The sequence below is a fragment of the Quercus suber genome, unplaced genomic scaffold, assembly GCF_002906115.3.
Source record: "Quercus suber isolate HL8 unplaced genomic scaffold, Cork oak 2.0 scaffold_340, whole genome shotgun sequence".
In the NCBI taxonomy this organism is placed as follows: domain Eukaryota; kingdom Viridiplantae; phylum Streptophyta; class Magnoliopsida; order Fagales; family Fagaceae; genus Quercus; species Quercus suber.
In genome coordinates, this window is record NW_027069792.1 from 606,659 (window position 1) to 626,380 (window position 19,722).

At 32.7% G+C, this 19,722-nt stretch overlaps 3 protein-coding genes across 4 annotated transcripts; all 3 read right to left on the bottom strand.

The window, feature by feature from the left end:
* Positions 1–1,126: 1,126 nt before the first annotated feature.
* Positions 1,127–1,537, bottom strand: LOC111998265 (protein AGENET DOMAIN (AGD)-CONTAINING P1). Its single transcript, XM_024030371.2, has one exon. The coding sequence runs from the start codon at positions 1,535–1,537 to the stop codon at positions 1,127–1,129; it is 411 nt and encodes a 136-aa protein (XP_023886139.1).
* A 700-nt stretch (positions 1,538–2,237) lies between these two features.
* LOC112012871 (uncharacterized) lies at positions 2,238–8,875 on the bottom strand. 2 transcript variants are annotated; one of them, XM_065759751.1, is made up of 4 exons: positions 8,750–8,875; positions 4,927–5,320; positions 2,835–4,324; positions 2,238–2,690 (listed from the first exon to the last, which is right to left on the bottom strand). In XM_065759751.1, the coding sequence occupies exons 3-4, from the start codon at positions 4,275–4,277 to the stop codon at positions 2,667–2,669; spliced, it is 1,467 nt and encodes a 488-aa protein (XP_065615823.1). In that variant the 5' UTR covers positions 4,278–4,324; positions 4,927–5,320; positions 8,750–8,875; the 3' UTR covers positions 2,238–2,666. The 2 variants fall into 2 exon arrangements, with proteins under 2 accessions (XP_065615823.1, XP_023901015.2); XM_024045247.2 differs by lacking the exon at positions 8,750–8,875 and having other exon boundaries at positions 4,927–5,399.
* Positions 8,876–13,665: 4,790 nt separating this feature from the next.
* On the bottom strand, positions 13,666–17,792 carry LOC111998275 (uncharacterized). The gene is made up of 6 exons (XM_024030378.2): positions 17,614–17,792; positions 17,407–17,531; positions 16,614–16,710; positions 16,397–16,506; positions 15,408–15,482; positions 13,666–13,885 (listed from the first exon to the last, which is right to left on the bottom strand). The coding sequence occupies exons 1-6, from the start codon at positions 17,681–17,683 to the stop codon at positions 13,835–13,837; spliced, it is 528 nt and encodes a 175-aa protein (XP_023886146.1). The 5' UTR covers positions 17,684–17,792; the 3' UTR covers positions 13,666–13,834.
* Between the last annotated feature and the right edge of the window lie 1,930 nt (positions 17,793–19,722).

Genomic DNA, 19,722 nt, shown 5'->3' on the forward strand with positions numbered 1-19,722 from the left:
TGCATGTTTGTGGTGTTAAATCTCTGTAGGTCTTGTGCTTTTTGTGGGAGAATCATAATATCCATTTACCATGCTGCTTGGAAGTGACATTTTAGTTGGATATAAGGGAGAATCATCATAACCATTTACTCATCATTGCTAGCTGCTGCTTTAATGCTTTGCAGAATAAAATAGAATTTTGTGTAAATTTTTCTCCATGTACAATTAAATCTTGTATGTTGATCAGGATGACCCCAAGATTTGATAATATTACGTTAGTTTCCTTATAAATCTTGATCTTTTTGATGATTTATGTTATTGTAACATGATAGAATTCAAAAAAGAGAGCCATACATACTATTTTATGTATCTGAAACAAAAATAAATAAATAAATAAAGAAATTAAAAAAAAAATCATTGAGATGGATGAATGCCAAATATTATTATTATTATTATTATTATTATTATTATTATTTCTTTTTTATAAAAGTCAATATGAATACCAAAGTTGGGTAAGCATATTTAACACCTGACTAAAAGAAAATTCGTAACATTTGAATTATTTGGTCTTGTTGCCTATGGGTTGCTTGGGATGAAAGCTTCCCCTCCCAAAAAAAAAAAAAAAGGCTTGTGATATGATCAAGAATTTTCAATTTCCTTAATGAAAAGGAATCAAGATACCAAAATAATGAAATTTCATATTTTGTTCATTATTAGAAATTCAATATATCATGTAAGTGCATCAAAAATACAATATTTAAGCACAAATTGAGTTTAAAAATAATAATTAAAAAGAGAGACCATAGACATCCAAGAAAAAGAATTACATATTTTTATGAGAAGATTGAAAAAAAACTAGACTAGAAAAAAGCATTCACATTCAAGAAGACCCAAAAAAAAAAATATAGCAAGAATATCTCATGCAATTACATTAACCTAAAGAAACTCTACCAAATTAATAAGACCCCAAAAATAAAATAAAAAAACATAGTCCCAAAAATTGAGCAAGACCGTCTCAAGCTTATACAAGAAACTCAACTAAATTAAAACCCAGCAGTACTCAACACTCAATAGAGACCAAAAGAATGCACCATTGACCCTTTTCTTTGAAACCCAGTGGTACTCAACACTCAGTAGTACTCAACACTCAATTAGACCCTTTCTTTGAAACCCACTTGCCACTGACCCATTCAAAATGAGGCCTCAACCGAGAGGTTGGATAAGGAATCTCAACCCCATATGTGTCAAAGAAAACAAAGTAATCGAAGCCTTGTCTCCCAGAAACCTTGCCAACCCACCAGCCATCATTATCAAACGCATCAACCACGTCAAGTGAAGCAAACCCATTTGCTGAAACCTTAGGTGGCAAGGGCCTGACCTCGTCTGCGCTGACAATCTCAATGAGCGGGTGAGACTTGTCTTCTGTGACCAAGTTCTTGTACTGCACTGCATAGGACTTGTTGCCATAGTTGTTGATCACAGTGGCTGCGTAGTAAGAACCCACAAAACCAACTTCTTTGCTGCAAACTTCAACTTCATCACCCCTCAAGAATGCCATTCTTGAATGCAAAAGATTCACTTCTTGAAATAACTTTTAGAGAGAGAGAGAGAGAGAGAGAGAGAGAGAATGGGATTTTAGAACTTCGGAAAAGAGAGAAATTCAAAAAATACTAATGTGGAGACTGGGGTGTAATGCACTGGACTGGCTGGGTATATATAGAATATAACAAGGAAGAAAAAAAAGAGTCGGTTCAGAATTCCGACCTTGGGTCGGTTTAGGAAATATTTTGTTTTGGAAATTTCTAAGTCATTGTTTAAAAAATTAAAAATATATATATATATATATATATAAAAAATAAAAATTTTTTTTGTGTCAATTTACGTTTCATTGATCAACCATATTTTCTTATTTTTCCACAAATAAATAAATAAAGAACCTGTGTTTTATTTTATTTTTTTTATTCAGATATCGATTTTTAGTTAGACCTTGGGCAAGTCTCTATATGTGCAACCATTGTCACTTTCTTGATTCATACTGTTAGATTCAGAGCTTGAACAAAGAGACAGGATTCCTCCCATTAGGCTATACATAAGACTGGTGATCTGTTATTTGAGCCATGGAAAAGTTAAAGGACAAAAAAGGCTGGATCTGTTTAAAGAATGTCATTGAGGCTGAGACTATTGGGTATGTTGATATAGCTAGCCAGGACAGCATGGAATCTTCTTTCCAGTTTACATGAACAGAGAGATACAGATACTAAACATAAAAAATTGAGAAAAGATTCCCTTAAAGAATGTTGAATACAACCATTTTTCACTAATATGATACAAAAAATACAGTATGTTACTTGAACACAAAGCACTCTCAACTCTCAAATCAGATCAAGGTATGTGTGTTACTTACAACCTATATCTCAAGCTCAAAAGGGAAAAAAAAATGTCATGAAAGCATGCCCTATACAATCCTCTGAAAGTCACCTCTTCTTTCTTTATGTTTCAATGTACTGTATGAAAATCTTTTAAAATCTACATTTTGTATGGAAGTCATTCAAATTAAATCCAAAAACCTAAAAAAAATTTGGTTCACGCCACTTGTATGAAAGATCAAAGATACTCTTACTGATTCCTTTGTGCCAAGCATGTCTGAAATCAATGATCTGTGACACATCAAGGTTCCAATTGATTTCTCAAAGCCAAAAATGTAGCAATGCCTGTCCATAAAAATTTCCCATATCATCAGACTTATTCAGGATGAACACAAGCAGGAAGAGAACAGAAATTCAGCAGGCACTTGGTAATTGTTATATGTGCAAAAAAAGAAAAAAAAAGGGAAAAACGGAGAACGAGAGCCAAACCTCAGAAAGAAAATGTAGAGGCTGGTCATCTTGTGGAGGGGATTTCTTAGTTCTCGAACTTCTCAACTGGTCATCTTGTGGAGGGGATTTCTTAGTTCTCAAACTTCCCAACTCAGTTTGTATCACATTAAGTTGATCTTTTATCTCCTTTAACAACTTCAACTGCCCTTCCCCTTCCTCAGTAATTTCTTGCCTGATATAGTTTCTATCTCCCTCAAGCCGCTCAATTCTGTGACACAGTTGTTGAAGCTTGGCCTGAGACTCTACATCACCTATCGTTGGCTGAACAAGAACTGCATTGCAGTCATCACTTAATCCACCTCTTGGTTTAGATATTTTGTTATCGTGGTTTGCAAAAAGCAACATTTTCTTTATCTTATCTGTTGCATCTGTAATATACAATCCAGAGCTATCCTCAGGGACCAAATCTGGCTTTCCCGGCCTGTTCTCACCTTCCAAAACCAACTTACTTTGTTCTTTCTTCTGAAGTTTGTATGCATTATGATTCTCAGTACTTTGTGGGACTTCAAAAATATCCTGGACACTTGAGGTACAAGAAGAATTAACTATTGCCTCCTTTTCCTGTATATTTTCATGAAGTTTAATTTTCTCAAAATTAGTAAAACTTTCTCCTTTATTTGTGCCATGGAATTTGTCAATGCTTACTTGTGGAAGTAATGAACGGGGGCTGTACTTTTCCTTCAAGTTAAATGAATTTTCTCTAGCAGAAACTTTATCACCCGATATATCTTTCACTTGGTCATCTAACTTTTTGATCTGCTCCCAGTACGAATCAGAGGTTCCAAAAATAGGACTTTCTGAATTTTTCTCTAAATCCAAGTTTTGAACTTTAACATTCTGGTCAGTGTTTTGCTTCCCTATCTTTGGACTCCAATCTGACATGGGGATCACAGATCTTTCTTTTTCCAAATTACTTTTCTTCTGATAGTATTCTTTTACTTGAATTGGAGGCAGAGAGTGTAATCTTCTTAAATTGCTATTAGCACCCATTTCCACCTTACATGAATCACTTCTTTGCAAAACTAGATTCTCCGGAAATTTACATTCATAGTCACCCAAATCATTGCAACCCATGCTAAGAAGTCTGCACCTGTAAGCCTGAACTTGAAACTCAAGAGATGAAATTTCCATTTCTTTCTGATAGATTAGATCTTCAAAAACATAAAGAGAATTCTCAGCATGAGACATCTTTTCCTCTGCCAATCTCTTATATTGGTTTGCTTCCATCTGCACAACAGCCTTCTCTCCTTGCAAACGCAGTATCATCGATAGAGCTTCACTAGCTGATGTAGCTGAGGCTTCTCTTTCCTCATCCAATTCATTGTACAATTTTTGCAGAAGATTTTGTTGAGATTGAAGAGTTTCCTTTAAAGCTATAATATCCGTTTCAGGCATTGCAGAACATAAATCACTTTCAGTCATTCTACAGTTGATTAGTTTGGTCCTTTCAGAAGTAATTGAAGTTAATTCTGGGCACAAAAGGGTAGTAGTTCTCCATTAGCATCAGTGACATATGAAGAATTAACATTATAACAAAAAAAGGGCGTTCAATTTTCAAGATTACAGCATGATAAGTAGGTAAATATGATGTGTGCAAGTGACACAACAGAGTTTAGGCTCCAAACTACCAAACAGTGTAAGGTTCTATATTAGCATTAATGAGATGGGAAATTTATAGGTTTCCACAAAAGTTTTTCCAAAGACTATCTTGATCGAATATAATTCAACAGAAAAATTTTCCTGAGAGGAAAAAACACCAAAAACTATATGGACCTGGTTTTAAAACATGATTCTTGAAAGCAGCCTGTCCTTAGATAACATCAATAGCCCTTTCTGCACCTAATTTAATGTTTCTGATTTGGAAAAAGGAAAACTCGGGGTAATTATTTCAAAATTACTTATGGTCCATCAAGAATGGCTACACAAAATTGACCAAAGAGACACAAATTCATTACTTAAAAGTTCAAGGAGATAAAGATAAATTATGACATCTATGCAAACATCATAAAGATGTAAACACAAAAGGAAAAAAAAGAAAGGAGGAAACCGAGAAAGGAAGGTGAGTTTTTACCTGGTAGTGATCAAATTCGATCCTCAGAGCAAGACCCAATTGAAAAAGTAAACCTTTTGAGACTCTTTTCTTTCTCAGAAACAACAATAACCAAAAAAAGACTACAACATGTGAAGTCCAAATTTCATTGCACAAGTCAGAACCCAGAAGAGCTAAGAAAACCCAACTTATAATCAAGAACAATGCAGTAGTTTCCAGGAAGCTACCAACTTTAACTCTTGATGATTCTTATAAGGAAAGATAGTTAATTGAAAACTGAATCATCAACTTCCCAAATTCGTACAAATATTGTGATTATCACATTTTGTGATATGACACTCTTGCCAAGAAGCAAAGTCTCTATACTGTGATTATCACGAAGACATAGAAGCAGGTTTGATCCAAAGAAAAATATCTGAAACAGAAAGAAAGTATCTATATTAATTAAGCAACAACAACTTGCTTACCAAAATAAAAAAGAGAAAGTGATGATGCAGCCAAGGCAGTGTGCTGCCTAAGCAATAACACACTTTGTCAAAGAGTCTAAACGATGTCGTTGTACCTTGTGCACAGTGGCACAAAAAAAATTCTTTTTTTTTTTAATTTTTTGATAGTATCCAAGTTTTTTAGATCTAAATCTTACTTATTTATTTATTTATTTATTTATTTTATAATTTCTTTAATCATTCCCTTGTGGACCCACATTCTTCTTTTCCCGCAATGAGGTTTCAAAAGATCGTTGGTGGCGAATGCAACGGCTAGAATAAGGCTCTGTGGGGTCCACATCTTGCCGACCATACGATCTGAATATTACTCATTATGTCTGGTCAACTCCAAATTTTTAGTTTCGCATTTTTTTATTTATTTTAAGTATGTTTGAGTTGAGAATCCAACCTTGAATTTTCTGTTCTCACTTCTCACCAAAAATAGAAAAAAGAAAATAAAAGAATTTCTAGGCCTGTCTGACGGTGCTGATTTGTATTGTATAAATTTATTATTGATCAGATAATCTCAATAATAAAAAGATAAAAAAATTTTAAAATTCAAAATTTTATTGTATTCTAGAATAATTGAGGTTCAAGCTCAATAACCATGTGTGAAGTTGTAGAGAAATTGAGGGTAGGCAAATTGAGAGTGTTGTGAATTATATATACTAGTCACAAACTTGTGCGATGCACAGAAAAACTTTGCATAAATGTATAATTTAATTATGCTTGTCTTGAATTGAAACAAACATAATATTAGCTGTGAAAAATGGGAAAAAAAAAATCTTTAAGAAAAGTCCTATTAAGAATTATCAAGATAACAGATGCAATTGAATACTTATAGTCTTATAGATGTTTATACGGCTACATATTCACTTCATAGATGAAATAAAACTAAAAAGGAAATATTAATGTAGCAGCTCATATGAAAGCCAACCATAATTAGTATTACTATTGCTAAACGCTCTAATTTTTTCCCAATTACTACTCTTTAATCCAAATTTGATTGAGTTTTTTAAAAAGTTTAGAAATAAAGCCTTCAAGATATGTAACAAAACATCATTGAATTGATTGAACGAAAAATGATTTAAAGTATTTGTACATCCAAGACCCCATGGCTGCTTCCACATATTCAGAATGCAAAGGTAAAAGTAGAATAACATTATTGAATAGTAATCAATTAGATAATAAAATTGCAGTTAATACGATCTCACAAAGTATAGTACTTGAAGAAAGCAAACCTTCAATATAAGGTGTATCATTAGTCTATCATATATCAAAGGAATGAAAATTAGAAAATCTTAAGCTAAACTATAGTCTTTCAATCAAATGAATGATATAGTCATAATTATAAAGAGAGAGAGGTAAACTTGAATAACATAGATCAATAATAGTGCATAAATGATCTAATTAATGGTTTTATACTAAATATTTAGTTATTTTTGTTTAATAGACATAAGTAAAAAGTAATTAAATTTAAATTTCTCTATTACTGATTTTTTATTTTTTTTAGAGATAACTACAACTTGCTACTAATTTTGCAATTCAAATTATTTTATTTTAAATAATAAAAAAAGAATGAGGTAATCCAAACCTAGTAATAGCGTTTAAACTTACTATAGATTTTTTATCCAATCATTAAAGATTTTATAAGTTGAGTTAAGTGGAACTCGCAGTAATTAATTAAAATTATTTTAATAATAGGAGGAGGTAAAAATAAGTTGGTTCCAAAAAAAAAAAAAGAGCGGATTACAGAGCAAAAAATGATGATATAAATAGCAAAAGGAAATATTAATGTAGCAGCTCATATGAAAGCCAACCATAATTAGTATTACTATTGCTAAACGCTCTAATTTTTTCCCAATTACTACTCTTTAATCCAAATTTGATTGAGTTTTTTAAAAAGTTTAGAAATAAAGCCTTCAAGATATGTAACAAAACATCATTGAATTGATTGAACGAAAAATGATTTAAAGTATTTGTACATCCAAGACCCCATGGCTGCTTCCACATATTCAGAATGCAAAGGTAAAAGTAGAATAACATTATTGAAAAGTAATCAATTAGATAATAAAATTGCAGTTAATATGATCTCACAAAGTATAGTACTTTAAGAAAGCAAATCTTCAATATAAGGTGCATCGTTAGTCTATCATATATCAAAAGAATGAAAATTAGACAATCTTAAGCTAAACTATAGTCTCTCAATCAAATGAATGATATAGTCATAATTATAAAGAGAGACAGAGGTAAACCTAAATAACGTAGATCAATAATAGTGCAGAAATGATCTAATTAATGGTTTTATATTGAATATTTAGTTATTTTTGTTTAATAGACATAAGTAAAAAGTAATTAAATTTAAATTTCTCTATTAATGATTTTTTAAATTTTTTTAGAAATAATTACAATTTATTACTAATTTTGCAACTCGAATTATTTTATTTTAAATGATAACAAAAGAATGAGGTAATCCAAACCCAGCAGTAGCCTTTAAACTTACCATAAATCTTTTATCTAATCATTAAAGATTTTACAAATTAAGTTAATTGAAACTCGCAGTAATTAATTAAAATTATTTTAATAATAGGGGGAGGTAAAAATAAGTTGGTTCAAAAAAAAAAAGAGCGGATTACAGAGCAAAAAATGATGATATAAATAGCAAGAAGTGTTTTGCTAGCAAACAAAGAAAACCACATAAAGTGTCAAAATTCACTTTTTGGAAACTGGAAAGAAACGAATGAAATGTTTTATTGTCCAAAAAAAAAACTAATGAAATGGTAAAATTAACAAATAAAATTGTAAATATATTGAAGTGGGTGAAAGCTGGTAGCCATAACACGTGAGCCACACACGTGGTAGGAGTTGGAGCAATATCCAACCAATTGTAAAAGGGATAAAGAAGTAAGGACGAAGAAGAAGAAGAAAGAAAAATCAGACTAGATGCCGAATACTAAGGAGTCAGAAAGAGAGAGCAAGAAATGGGTCAACTCCAGCTCTCCAATGTAAGTTTGTTTTTCTTTTTTTAAATGACAAAGAGGCAAAACTGAAGCCCCTTTTTTTTGAGATAATTGTTCAAAAAAAATTTGTATACATCCTAGTTTTTTTGAACGCCCATTTATTTATTTGTTTTTTTTTTTTTTTTTTTTTTGGTGTGGGATATACAAAGTTTATCACTATATAGGATGAGAATCTTATCTTTAAAAAAAAAATTATAGGGACAGTTTGGGGGCCAAATTTGTTTATGCGTTGGTTTGGATTTTGTATGGGTATAATTTGACATTTTTTTTATGAGAGAATATGTTCTAGAATGATCAGAAGGGTAATTAAAAAGGCGTTATAAAATGAGAAGTGCAGACCTTTGAACTTGATTTGGCACTTGGCAAGAAGTCCAGGTTCTGAGATTGTTGATCAGCAGATAGAGGAACACACTTATTTGGGAAAACTTTTTTTTTTTCTTTTTGAGGATCTTATTTGGGAAAACTGATTCAAAAAAAGTGTCCACAGGAAATAAATGTTAGACTGAAGGAGAGAGAGAGAGAGAAGAATATGGATAATGAAAGAGACTAGAAAGAACCGTTTGTTTGATATTTTGTAACTACAAAGACTGTAAGACAGAACGTTGTATCAAATAAGGCAATTGAAAAATCAACTGTATTAAGAATAGCATTCAACGGTTCGCATAAACCACCAAACTGAAAAGGCCCTTTTTTTTTTTTTTTTTTTTTTTTTTTTTTGGGTGTGTTAAAACGTGAGTGTGGCACTAATTTGTGTAGCTGTCGACGTAACAAAGAGTGGTCAACAAAAAAATCAAATGTTTTGATTATTAGTTATTATATATATATATATATATATTAAAAGTTAGAATTACATTTTAGAAATAAGGTACAACATTTTCACAACTTACTAAAGTGGTTAATTATGAGTAGTAAAAAAATATGATAAGTCTATGTAAAAGTGATTGTCTACTATTTACAACCGACCACTTTTATAAGTTATGGAAAAAATTGTGGCAAAAGTTATGTCTCTAAACTTATTAGTTCAAGTTATAATTATTGTTACTTTTGGCAATATTACACTATTAAATAATTGCTTATTAGAAAAATTCATCGTTTGCTTACATTTCCCATTATACCTTTCATTCTTATATTCTTGGAGTATTTAGAATTATATAGGTGGTTATATATTTAAATATATATTAATTTGATCACCAGAGATCAATAATTATTTACCTATATAATGTTAATTTCAATTTTTTTTTTACTTTAAAATATAAATAAAAGATAAATATATGAATTAACGAATAAATAACATTTGATTAACATGTCAAGAAAAATAAGAACTTGTAATTCAATAGTTGAAAGCATGCTTGGCAACGTCCTCGGACGGAGTCCTAGGAGTCCCACATCGAAGAAAAATCCCCCACTTACTGTCTTATAAGCTGTGAAGCCAAGGGAGTAGTATACCACTAGTGGTACACTCATGCAAGCTCCAAGGGCATATAAAGCGTGAGTGGGGCGTTTCCTTAGACGATGTGGGACAACCCCACCCCTTTGGAACAAAACTTTCACACACTCAGCACCGTGGGGGAGATACAAATAGATGGGCGGTGGTTGTTATCCTAACACACCTCAACCCAAAAAGCACTTTTTTGTAGGGGAGAATTTTTGTTCAGCCCCTGCAAGCCATTTGTCCTCTTTAGGGAGCCAAGCCCACAAGGTTTTGTTACGAAGGGGTGGGAGTTCAGGATCTTCACCTTTAAAGGCTTTACACCTTAGTCCCACATCGCCTAAGGAAGCGCCCCACTCATGCTTTATACGCCCTTGGAGCTTGCATGAGTGTACCACTGGTACACTCATGCAAGCTCCAAGGGCGTATAAAGCATGAGTGGGGCGCTTCCTTAGACAATGTGGGACAACCCTACCCTTTGGAACAAAACTTTCACATGCTTGGCACCGTTTGGGAGATGATACAAATAGATGGGCGGTGATCGTTATCCTAACACACCTCAACCCAAAAAGCGCTTTTTTGTAGGGAGAATTTTTGTTCAGCCCCTGCAAGCCATTTGTCCTCTTTGGGGAGCCAAACTCGCAAGGTTTTGCTACGAAGGGGTGGGAGTTCAGGATATTCACCTTTAAAGGCTTTACACCTTAGTCCCACATCACCTAAGTACGCGCCCCACTCATGCTTTATATGCCCTTGGAGCTTGCATAAGTGTACCATTACTACACATCAGTGGGGCGCGTACTTAGGCGATATAGGACTAAGGTGTAAAGCCTCTAAAGGTGAAGATCCTGAACTCCCACCCCTTCATAACAAAACCTTGCAGGCTTAGCTCCCTAAAGAGAACAAATGGCTTGCAGGGCTGAACAAAAATTCTCCCTACAGAAGTTATTGAGCAATATAATATTAACAAATAATTACACCAGGTGTACTTGATTATATATAATCTATAATATATGTAAAATCAAAGATATTTGAATTTTGGTTGACCTCTTCATATTGTGCTACATAAGCTTGGGAGTCCTCACAATTTTATATTTCATTATTCTGATTTTTTTTACGTACTTTATATATATATATATATATTGTGAGGATACGAATTGACCCAAAGCCCAACAGATATGAACAATGGCCCAATAAGCCCACAAAAATAGATTTGTTAGAGAGCGAGTTTAACAGATGAAGACTTAATGAATCAAGTAAGAATCACAATGAATTGGTTTAGTGTTATAGTGATTGAGAGGTATAATTTGAAGAGAAAAACACTCCTCGGTCAAATCCGAGGAAGGTATGTTCTTATATATATAAATTTCGAACTTGTACAAATACCTAGAGTTCTTAGTTATCTTCAATTCTTTTTCTCCTCTCTTTCATTTCTCAGCTGCCTCATGTAAAGGAATTCTTTCCCTTTTATAGTCATTCTCCTTCTCCCATCTTAGCCTTCCACTTCTTGATCAAATAACTAATCTTCTAGATATTTATCCCATCAAAACTTTCCTGAAGGCTCTATGTGTAGCTATAAGGCTAAAAATCACTGTTCAGGCATCACCTCCACATTTATGTGACCAGTTAGTTAGATGCAAAGTATTCAATGTGATGGTAGCAGCTTTCTTTCCAGATATTTCTCAGTTTTCTGTTGACTCACCTCTTTGAAACTTATCCTCCCAAGCATGGTTGCCCTTTGCCCAGTATTTGTTGGGTGGTCGGGCTTCAAATTTCCGTTCTGTTGTCCGAGGAAGTTTGGCTCCTCGAGCAACATCACCTGTTTGTTGTTATCGACCCTCGTCCTCGGCCTCTTAACCCTCTTGTCCTTATTAATACTTGGTTGTCCTCGGCTCCTTGGTGTCCTCAGTCATGGCCCACAGCCCAATACCCCTACTTGGCTCTTTCATCCCCCCCCCCCCCCACACACACACACACACATATAATTTTATATAAAACACAATTATAATAAATACATATTAATAGCTACCATAATTATCAAATTTCAATCCCACCTTTCCTCCATCATTATCTATCTATAAAAAAAGTTATCAAATTTTATATTTAAATAAAATATATAATAGAAAAAAATAATATTTTGTTAAACTTCTTTTACTTGGGTTACTGACTAGTATACCATACCATATAATAAAAGTTCGATCCTAGAAGCGGCAATTGCACCATGTGGCTACCCTTACTTTACACCAAGTGGCTATCCTTTATTTAAAAAACTAGTAATAAATTACATAATTCCACTTGATGATTTTCAAATTAAACCCTAAATTTTAAAATGTTTATTAACTAAAACCATGAATTTTTAAATTGTTTCAAATCACACCTTGAACAAGTCTCTATTAACTAAAATCAATAGTCAACTTATTTATTTATTTTTTTAAATTCCATATGAAACTATAAAATTCTGGTATATCATATGAGACGAGTTATTTAGTTATTATTATCAAAACTTTCACAATAAAATTTCATAATATAAGTTCATGTTCAAACCATATCTTATATAATAAATAAATAAGGGTCTTTTAGTTGTGATTGTGGTAAATGAATAGCAAAAAAAAAAATTTTCCAATTTTTTTTCTTCATGTCATGTAGTTAACATATTTGCTCTATGTGAATTTCCAAAATTAATTCAATTAAAATTTCACTACCAAGAGTTTAAGTTTACTGTTATTAGGTTTTGTCATGAAATTGCCAAAGGAATAGATATTGTTAGGTTTAGTGTTGGCAAATCCATGACAATTTATCTTGTTTTGTGCTGTAACTTGTAGTATCAAATATCAAGTATAAGATCATGTCCAAGAAGCAGCTCAAAAGAAAGAAGCTTGTGATCTTAACTGTCTCTCAATCAATTGAAAATCAAAATATCAACTTTTTCTTGACATGTTTAGTTGGTAGATGATGTGTTTTTTTTTTTTTTTTTGGGTGGTAAATATGATATGGGTTATTGTAAGCCTAAGATATTAGGCACCCAAGACTGCCTAGCTTGTGAACCAGCCTCCATTATGTGTTACTAGGTCACATTTAAATAAAGAATTTATTAAAGGGGCCATAATCCTTAACCGAAACATACATCATGCACTTAATTAAAATAATACACACAACATGTTAAAGATCACATCACAATATAAAAAGGAAACAAATCAAACACAATCAAACAAATATATTAAAAAAGAAAAAGATAACAAATAAACAAACACAAAAGGAAAAATAGCACAAATAAACCAAACATGGCAAAAAGACTCAAACAAACATGGAAAATAATTAAACACAATTAATTAACCTAAATAAATAATTAAATAATTAAATAAATAAAAACAAAATTTTTGCCATAATCTGAGTTCCGGGTGCATGCGCATATAAACACACATTAATCACAACTTTCACAAGGTTGGAGAATCAGAAAAGCTTATGTTAGAGAAAATCCTAACCTCCACATATCCAATTTGTGAGTACAAAGAAGATTTTCTACAATGTTACCACTACTGTTGTCCAAATCAAGGCAAAGCCACAGATACATTTCAAGCTTTGCTGCAGAAATAAAATCTTCAAGAGGTTCTTGAAGTCAAAAACATGGTTTGTGAAAGAAATTCATATTAGAAGAGTCTAAAAGGCTTTGAGCAATTTGTGGGATCAAAACTGTAAGTTCTGGTGGAGGTAGCAATTAGTGATGGGGTAACTAAACAGAAAATTGAATTGATTACGTAATCATTTAACTTAACAAGTTGATTTAATTCGCTGTAAAATCAACCAACGAGGTCTAAACTGTCCTCCCAAGTTGAAAATTGAAAAGTATTTCACAGTTTACCATATCTTTAAGATCTTCCAAGTTTATTAATTAGGTACATTTACAACCATTGCCTTGCCCATGGTTCCATTAGCAGAATGGTGCAATACAAGTACTATAATGAAACACAATCAAATGAGAAATTATTACTACCCTCACTTTAATCCACTGGAACTTCAACCTCCATCTTCAAACCGGTATTGCCAAGAATCTGCAACAAAGGACAAAGTTTCTTTCAAAAGAAAACTTGCATAAATGTAAACAAATTAATATCTAAATAGAAAAGGGGTTGTGTTTCAAATCCCCTCAAACACCAATCCTGTGTACACTCAATCATGCAAGACATTTGATCAAAGTTCCCTATATGAAGCAAGCTATAAAAAGTATAATAGAAAATGACGAATCAGTGAAACACCAACTTATGAAGAAAGGACGGTTAACATAAGCAAGCTATAAAAAAGAACAACACAAAATGATAATCAGTCAAACCTAACACACCTACTTGGTCAACATAATGAAAAATACCTAAAGAGCTCAGCCAAAAATTCATAAGAAATGGGACTCACTATTTAGAGACACCTGATGGTTGCAATGGGAAGGAATATATAAGATGATCTTTTAATAGATATAGCTGAGCAAAAGAAAAATATGTGAATGCAGTGAGGCTAAATTATTTGACAACATTCACATATCATGTAAAGGAATTTTAGAACAAGTATATAATATTTAACAGGATTAGAAAAAAGTACAATTAAAAACTTGCATAAAGCATTAAATTAAATAGGAGACTCAAGTTTAGGAAGACTAACTCTTTAAGAGTAAATGCAGTACTGGTTTATATTTCAAAGAAAGCACATTTGAAGTTTGAGAAGATTTGACCAATACAAAGGAAGAGATGCTCCCTCCAAGGGATTTCCCATATAGGCTCAGGAATGTACATTTACCATGTACCCTACTGACTAGATCATTCAAACTAGAAAATGCAAAATAATGGGAAAAGGAAAACATATCAGACTCTTACGGTACCTGTAAATCATATTAACCAAATCTGAGTTGTATACTAATATTCTGTAACCATGGTGATCATGATAGATATAAAATAGTAATGGAATTTCTAACACCAAAATTTTTCTCCTCCTCCGGGGGGGAAAAAAACCATGTCATGCTTAATTGGAATAAATTTTCTAGAGAACAAATTGAAGTTGAGTCTTATATAATTCAAGTAAAAATACAAACCACTAAAATCTGTACATACTAAATCCATGTGATATCAATATTGTGAAACTCCCCTTTTGACATCCCCAATAGGATCTTCAATAACTCCACCTAAAAGACTCTGTGCATGCTATTGGGTTCTTGATTTTCTGAGAGTTGAAATTAACAGCTTCAGAGAATCGCTTTGCAAGGGCTTGATACAATATGTTGGATCACCACCTTAATCCTAAAAGCTTAAGCCAGTAGGTTTGGGCCAAAAATGTTATGCTAGCCACTCACTTTTGTCACTACTATTTGATGTGGGAATTGACTACAACCACAACACTCACAGGTGAATATTTCAACATATGCCCTTTGACTGAATTAAATTAGATATGCAGGAAAGAAGTATTAAGCTAAACTTTTTAAGAACATAATCACAGTGTTGTCTTTAAAAAAATTATGCAAAGAAATTGGAACAACCTTCTGATGAAAGCTCACATAGAAAGGAATTTATTTGAAATAAAACTACATAGTACCTTCATGAAGTCAGACAAACCCAACAAAGAATTCTTTGTGTAGCCTGCTTCCTCAAGGACATGGGTCAGAACTTGCTGTATCAGGCACCAAAAAATCCACACGTGTAAAAAGGATATGTCACCAGCTGATCTAATTATCACACTTTTTTAAGTTCAAGTGCAACCAATATTTGCAGTAACTAATATGATCTCCAAGCTTTTTATAATTCATGATCAGAGATGCTGTTCCAGATCAGCAATATGTATACAATATGACCAATATGAATGAGATCAAGAATTTCCATAAGAAACTAAAACCTAAATTGCAAACCCTATTGATTTACAAAAAAGGCATAATTTTTAGTCAAATATAGGGTATCTCTTGCATCATCACCCATCTTATACAAAGAGAAAAATAGTATAAAGTCATCTGTCAAAGTGCATCAGCATTTTTAAGAAGTATATATATACAGTAGAATTTTTAAGAAGTATTAAATTAGACAAATGCTTAGAATTTCAAGAACATAATATTTATACAATTGACTCAACTTTCAAGAATAGTTTCTTACATCTTTTCCTTGTCCTTTAATGTTCCTTTCTTGCTTTCATTTTCATATTGTGGACAATTTGCAATAACCATATCACTTACCATGCAATTGGAGATCATTGTAAGACATAAGAAGTTTAAAATTTCAAATACCACTATACTACCAAGTTCTAGATCCATATTTCAAAAGACCATTGGATATAATCAAACTAACTCAGTTTGTATTTGGCATGTTAATAACCTCAGGTGATCAGTAATCCACCACAATTCACTTTACAGAGAGAATAAAACTTCTAAGCCCAAGATTTACCAAAAAGAAAACAATTAAACCCTATCACTATTGGAGACCCGAGCCATTAAAAGAAGTAAGCTTTTCTTTTATAAATTGTATAGCCCCACATGTTTGATGGAAGGAAATTAATTAGATGATACATTCTTCAAGGATTTTCTAACAAGAACTGACCTCCCTCTGTTGTTCAGATATAAATTGTCCTGACAAATCCCGCAAAACTTCCAACATGTCACTGAATGTGACTTTCCCATTGCCATCCGAATCATACACCTTAAAAATAACTAGGAAACAAAAAGAGACACCAAATGGAAATTCAAAAGGAGGAAATAGTCAAACACAACTTCTAGAAATATGACTTCACAAAACTATGACAAAAAGGAGTCATTACATTCAACTTTCTGCTGCAAGGTGGCACGAGGACTAAATGCAGACAAGAATGCTACAAATTCCTTGAAGTTCAATCCATCCAACATCCTCAACAATCTCTGGAAAATGAATAATGAAGCACACTATCTGAGTAACCAAATAGCACACAACAAAGATGTACAAATATGTACCTCCAACAAACACAAATGCACATGGTCATATAAACACCTACATACAGACAAAACAAGAGGCCTTAGTCCAAATATTTTGAGGTCAGCTATGGATTCCGATCCTCAATAAACTAATTAGGTTCAGCCACGTGTTCTTTTTCACCATTCTATGCCATTTGAAGTCATACACTCCGTCACTTCCTTAATTGACATTTTCATTTTTATTACTTCTATTGATTTATTTTTTTGTCTTCCCCTACATTTTTCCGTTCCCTTAACCTGAATAAACTCACTTTTTTTTTACTGTTGTATTAATCACAACCTTTGACCATACACACATACACACATGATACAAACATACAACTCCTTTCGGATTAATATCCTCAAAAAATTTTAGAGTAACTCCATATCATCAATAACATAAATAGACATCACAATCTAGCTAATTAATGTTTGATGATGTAGAATGAAGGTTTATGATTTGAAGAACTCTACCATGGAATGAAGCTAGGAACTCTAGAGTACCTTAATCTCATGCAGGTGTTTCAAATCAGATGCCACACCATTAACTTTTATACATATACATGTTTATAGACATAAATTACATAAATATATACAGAGAGAGACAGAGAGAGAGATTAGGACCTGAGAGAGAGGGTTGACAGCGAATTCAGGTACGGACAAGAACTCCTCAGCAGAGATGAAACCACCGCCATTGCGATCGAGTTGGCAGAACCTTTGGTACAGTGACACTATTTCCTGCTGCGAGACTTTAAAAAAAAAAAAAAAAAAAATCAGTAAGTGTAATAAGATGAAAAATAAAAACTAGGAGAGGTAGTTAGCAAGTGGTACAGGTGTGGTTGCAGTGTTCCTGAACTTCTTCGATGTCGTACTGAGTGAGCATTGATGATGAGTTTCCCATGTGTGTTTTTATTAAGGTTGCTGGAGTGATGAAGAGGAGAGGCTAATAACTAAGTACAGTACTTGATTGAAATTGAAAGTGAAGATCCAAAATGGCAAGACAATACAATACAATACTTGTCCACACTCCACAATAAAGGATTTGCATTTTTTTCCTCGGGTAGGTAGCAGCAGTTATAGGTTCTTCTCCACATAAATATGGCTAGAAAAGTTACTGCAGTGCATTTAATGCGGTAGTAGCAGCTTTTCCTTTAAATATTTCTCTATTCTTATCATCTTTATACGTGCTTGAAATTCATCCTTGTTGTTGGAACTACCAAGAATGTCACCTAAACCGCCCAGATATCTGCTTGACTGATATTCTTCATATTCGAGGAGGACAAACTCCTCGGACTATATTCCCCTATCATTTCCTTGCGTGGTTCCCCAGTCTGGGGCCTTTCCTAATCATTTACTCCTCCTCAGATATACTCACATCTTCAAATAAGGTTCAAGGCCCCATATATAAATTTGGGTTTTTATCCCCACATTAAGAATTAAGGAAATTGGAAATTATATATATATATATATATAACAGAATAATTAAATAAAAGAAACCATGAGTCTTGATAAATTTTTTTTTTTTTTATAAGGTTGGAACATGATTTTGAAGGAAATATACAAAATGGTCGAAGAGGTTTTTATTTTTATTTTTATTTTTTGGATAAGTTTGTTTCGAAGATATAGATTAGCAGGAAAGTGTCCTGTTTTGTAGATATTTTTTTGTGAAGTTGAAGACATATTTTACTGGGTTATCCTCAAGTCTTGTCCCGTTAAACATAAGATTTAGAGATATTTCTAAACCACATTAAAATTCAGTCCAAAAGTGGAATCCTATTATAGATACTTAGATCATACAGATATAGATAATAATAATAAGGACAGAACTTAAGTATAGTACTTTAGGTATTATTCCTTAGATTCCCTTTTTAAGATTTAGCCATGCGACTACTTAATTAAAAATACACTTCTATTCTATGATAAAAAAAATTCACATGACAAAATTTTAAGAGAGAAATCTAAATAACAGTACATAGGTATTATACCTAAGTCTTATTATGGTAATAATAATCCTTGAATGACATAAATTAAAATCATCTACAATCTGTTTATCAAAAAAAAAAAAAAAAAAATCATCCGGAATCTAAAATAAAAGATTTATAGGACCCACGCTCGGAATGGGTATTAAGTCATCCCAGCTAAGCTAACTGCTGCTACCTACCCGAGGAAAAAAATGCAAATCCTTTATTGTGGAGTGTGGACAAGTATTGTATTGTATTGTCTTGCCATTTTGGATCTTCACTTTCAATTTCAATCAAGTACTGTACTTAGTTATTAGCCTCTCCTCTTCATCACTCCAGCAACCTTAATAAAAACACACATGGGAAACTCATCATCAATGCTCACTCAGTACGACATCGAAGAAGTTCAGGAACACTGCAACCACACCTGTACCACTTGCTAACTACCTCTCCTAGTTTTTATTTTTCATCTTATTACACTTACTGATTTTTTTTTTTTTAAGTCTCGCAGCAGGAAATAGTGTCACTGTACCAAAGGTTCTGCCAACTCGATCGCAATGGCGGTGGTTTCATCTCTGCTGAGGAGTTCTTGTCCGTACCTGAATTCGCAGTCAACCCTCTCTCTCAGGTCCTAATCTCTCTCTCTGTCTCTCTCTGTATATATTTATGTAATTTATGTCTATAAACATGTATATGTATAAAAGTCAATGGTGTGGCATCTGATTTGAAACACCTGCATGAGATTAAGGTACTCTAGAGTTCCTAGCTTCATTCCATGGTAGAGTTCTTCAAATCATAAACCTTCATTCTACATCATCAAACATTAATTAGCTAGATTGTGATGTCTATTTATGTTATTGATGATATGGAGTTACTCTAAAATTTTTGGAGGATATTAATCCGAAAGGAGTTGTATGTTTGTATCATGTGTGTATGTGTGTATGGTCAAAGGTTGTGATTAATACAACAGTAAAAAAAA

What these genes read in the sequence shown, in the direction of transcription:
- LOC111998265 (XM_024030371.2), bottom strand. Translation starts at nt 1,537, where the DNA reads ATGGCATTCTTGAGGGGTGATGAAGTTGAAGTTTGCAGCAAAGAAGTT.
- LOC112012871 (XM_065759751.1), bottom strand. Translation starts at nt 4,277, where the DNA reads ATGACTGAAAGTGATTTATGTTCTGCAATGCCTGAAACGGATATTATA. An exon ending in CTCTACATTTTCTTTCTGAG is followed by an intron (nt 2,691 to 2,834) that starts GTTTGGCTCTCG and finishes TTTTATGGACAG; the next exon opens with GCATTGCTACATTTTTGGCT.
- LOC111998275 (XM_024030378.2), bottom strand. Translation starts at nt 17,683, where the DNA reads ATGGGAAACTCATCATCAATGCTCACTCAGTACGACATCGAAGAAGTT. An exon ending in CTGTCAACCCTCTCTCTCAG is followed by an intron (nt 16,711 to 17,406) that starts GTCCTAATCTCT and finishes TTCATTTTCCAG; the next exon opens with AGATTGTTGAGGATGTTGGA. An exon ending in TATCTGAACAACAGAGGGAG is followed by an intron (nt 15,483 to 16,396) that starts GTCAGTTCTTGT and finishes TGCCTGATACAG; the next exon opens with CAAGTTCTGACCCATGTCCT.